This window comes from Myotis brandtii, unplaced genomic scaffold (genome assembly GCF_000412655.1).
Source record: "Myotis brandtii unplaced genomic scaffold, ASM41265v1 scaffold6783, whole genome shotgun sequence".
NCBI lineage: Eukaryota > Metazoa > Chordata > Mammalia > Chiroptera > Vespertilionidae > Myotis > Myotis brandtii.
The window spans coordinates 45,178-47,779 of NW_005370651.1; the positions used below are offsets into that span (position 1 = coordinate 45,178).

The window sequence follows — 2,602 nt, forward strand, 5'->3', positions numbered from 1 at the left end:
AAAATCCTCTTCATCTCCCAATCAGTCTGTGGACACTCAGGGGGCAGGAATTACCATATTCACCTTATCATCCCCGATAATATAGCTGAATACAGGCAGACATATAGATATAACATTGTCTCTATCTATATAGTTATTTCTGTTTTAGAACAAATAACAACCTCAGAGAAGAAAGGAGAGAACCCAAAGCCAAGTGGAGCTAGCAGGGATCTCACCTTTCGGGTCCTCTTTCCCCGGATTATAGTCCTGGACTCCAGATTCTGAGCCTGGGAACCATCTGCTGATGTCTGTGCAGCTGCACCATCAGATACAGAGATAACTGGGTTGGCCTCTATGTCAGCCTTGGAAGTAGCCATCTTGGTTTGGTTAACATTCTGAGTCTGGGTATCAGCTGTTGGGGCCTTAGTGACATGATTCCAAGCCTTGAAGGCTGTCTTAGGCTGAGTGTTTGACATTTCACTGGCATTGAGAGACTGAGAGAAATTGTAAGTGGCATTTGGGCCCACCTTAGTAGTGGCATTTTGGGCCTTAAAGGTGATCTCAGATTTGTTGGCAGTTAACTCTTTGGTTGCTGCTTGGGAAAAATCATAGGCAGTATTTGGGCTATTTGGGGTGGCATTCTGGGTCACAAAGGCTGGCTTAGGTGACGTCTCTTTGGCATGAAGAGCCTGAGAGAAATCATAGGCAGCATTTGGGCCTTTTGTGGTAGCATTCTGGGCCCTAAAGGCTGCTCTAGGCCTAGCTGCAGCTGCTGAAACCTGATAATCAGCCGTTGTTGGGGGCTGTGAACTCTGAGGACAAGAATTCTGCCCAAAGGCAGCTGCAGGAGCCTGGTTGGTAGGTGGAGCCTCTGAGATCTGGATGGCTTCCATCAGGGTCTGCATAAGCAAGGTGCTGTCTTCTATAGAGGCCTCAGCCTGAAAATACAGGAGTGGGGGTTAAAATCTCTGGGGCTCCAACGCTAGTGGAGGGGTAGAGGGAGCAGTGCAGGGGACGTGCTGGAAGGTGGCTGGTGCAAAAAGAGGAGGGCTGAGGTAGAGACCTAGACTGCTGGGGAGGAATGCACAGTGGTAACAATGTCTGGTAGGGACTGCAGGGTAGGGGCAAAAGAGGGGTGGGGTAGGAAGAGGAGAGGGGTGGACTTGGAACTGAGGGCTTATCAATCAGCGAGATTAGAGCAGAGCAGTGTGACATGCCTTAAGAACTCTGAACCAGGGTTTTGGTGCCCTTATGAGGAGTTTAGGAGAATTAGTGGAGGGGGGGAGGGGGTTCGCAGGGAGTGGGGAATGCAGAAGAAAGGGAATGTGGAGGTGGATGGTTGGGGGAGGGAGCGGCAGAATGCTCTACAAACGTCAGGACTATGGGGGAAAAAAGGCTCCTTATCCAACCCGCATTCTCTGGGCACATTGCCCTGACTACTAACAGGGTCTCCCCTTTCTCTGGGCAGGGACTGATGGCTGAAAAGGGACGCCCCTCCCCCCTCGATAAACCCTGAGAATTTAAAGACAAGGGAGTCTAGGCACCTAGAGGGCAAATCGGATCCTGGAGTTTGGGTGTTCAAAGCGGCCCAGGGGTAACTGCTGGGGAAATGGGGAGGGGCGTAGGAGTTAGATATCTCACCTGGAAGCCGAGGAGGCCCGCACCACAGTCCATTTTCTGAGCCATGGCTCCAGTCCCTCTGGCAAGAGCAGAGCCTGGGGAGTGTTGGGGAGGAGCCGGACGTTATACTATGGAGGGCAAATAAGAGAAACCAAATTTGGGGATGGGGTGTTTGGGATTTGATTGTGGGGACGGATGAGTTGCTGAATGTTAGGGGAACGGGCTGGATCAATGTGGGAAAAGTAAAGTGTCCAGAAGGAAGTTCTGAATCTCGAGAAGCTACTGAAGGGGCGAAGCTTCACATCAGGGTTCGGAAAGCAGATAAGAAGTTTGAATCTACAGGGATTGGGTTTGAGAGCCGCATTTGGGAAACTGAATGTAGGTTTCCAATGAGAAGAATCGTGTTAACAGTAGAGATTGAGGACCAGAAATCTGCAGAGATTTTGAACGATGCGAAGGATTCAGAGAGAGAACAGGGGTTCTGAATACGGGAGGATCAGGTGAGGGGTGTGAATCAGGGTTTGGGGAGTGGAACGGGGATCAGAATCCAGGGAAAAGGGATTGGGATGAAAATGGGGGGCCCGCACCAGGGGGCAAATGCCCTGTCTGGGGGCTAATTCTCACCTTGCCTCAGGCCCCAACCCTAACCCCCTCGTGGCCTCCCTTCTTCACGACTCAGAGAATCGGGATTGCAGTGATCGGTTCTCTGCAACCGCACCCTCTCCTTGTCCAGGAGAAAATGCCAGCGCGGCAGATAGGACGACCCCGCCTCTTTTCCTAATATACCACCCACCGCCTCACAGGGTTCAGCGCATGCGCAAGAGCTGACAGACCAAATAAGAGTCCCGCCCGCTTTCCCAACAAAAGCCTCGTTCTGAACACCATTATGCGCATGTGCAGCTGGAGGCAGTCCCGCCCCTTTGCCAACACACCAAGCCACCACCAACCAGTCTACAGTATACAACGGCCCCTCCCTATCGCTATATCCCCTCCCCAAAACAGA

At 51.8% G+C, this 2,602-nt stretch overlaps 1 protein-coding gene across 2 annotated transcripts in view; it reads right to left on the reverse strand.

Annotated features, from left to right (window-relative positions):
* LOC102256960 (melanoma-associated antigen D1) overlaps positions 1 to 2,390 on the reverse strand; it is a 6,798-nt gene extending 4,408 nt beyond the window's left edge. The window contains exons 1-3 of one of the 2 annotated variants that reach the window (XM_005881330.2): positions 2,224 to 2,390; positions 1,621 to 1,694; positions 216 to 917 (exon numbers count right to left, since the gene is read on the reverse strand). In XM_005881330.2, coding sequence (XP_005881392.1) covers positions 216 to 917; positions 1,621 to 1,665 — 747 coding nt within the window. In that variant the 5' untranslated portion in view covers positions 1,666 to 1,694; positions 2,224 to 2,390. Of the gene's footprint in view, positions 1 to 215; positions 918 to 1,620; positions 1,728 to 2,223 lie in introns of both variants that reach the window. The other variant, XM_014529272.1, reaches the window with a different exon arrangement.
* Positions 2,391 to 2,602: the final 212 nt, after the last annotated feature.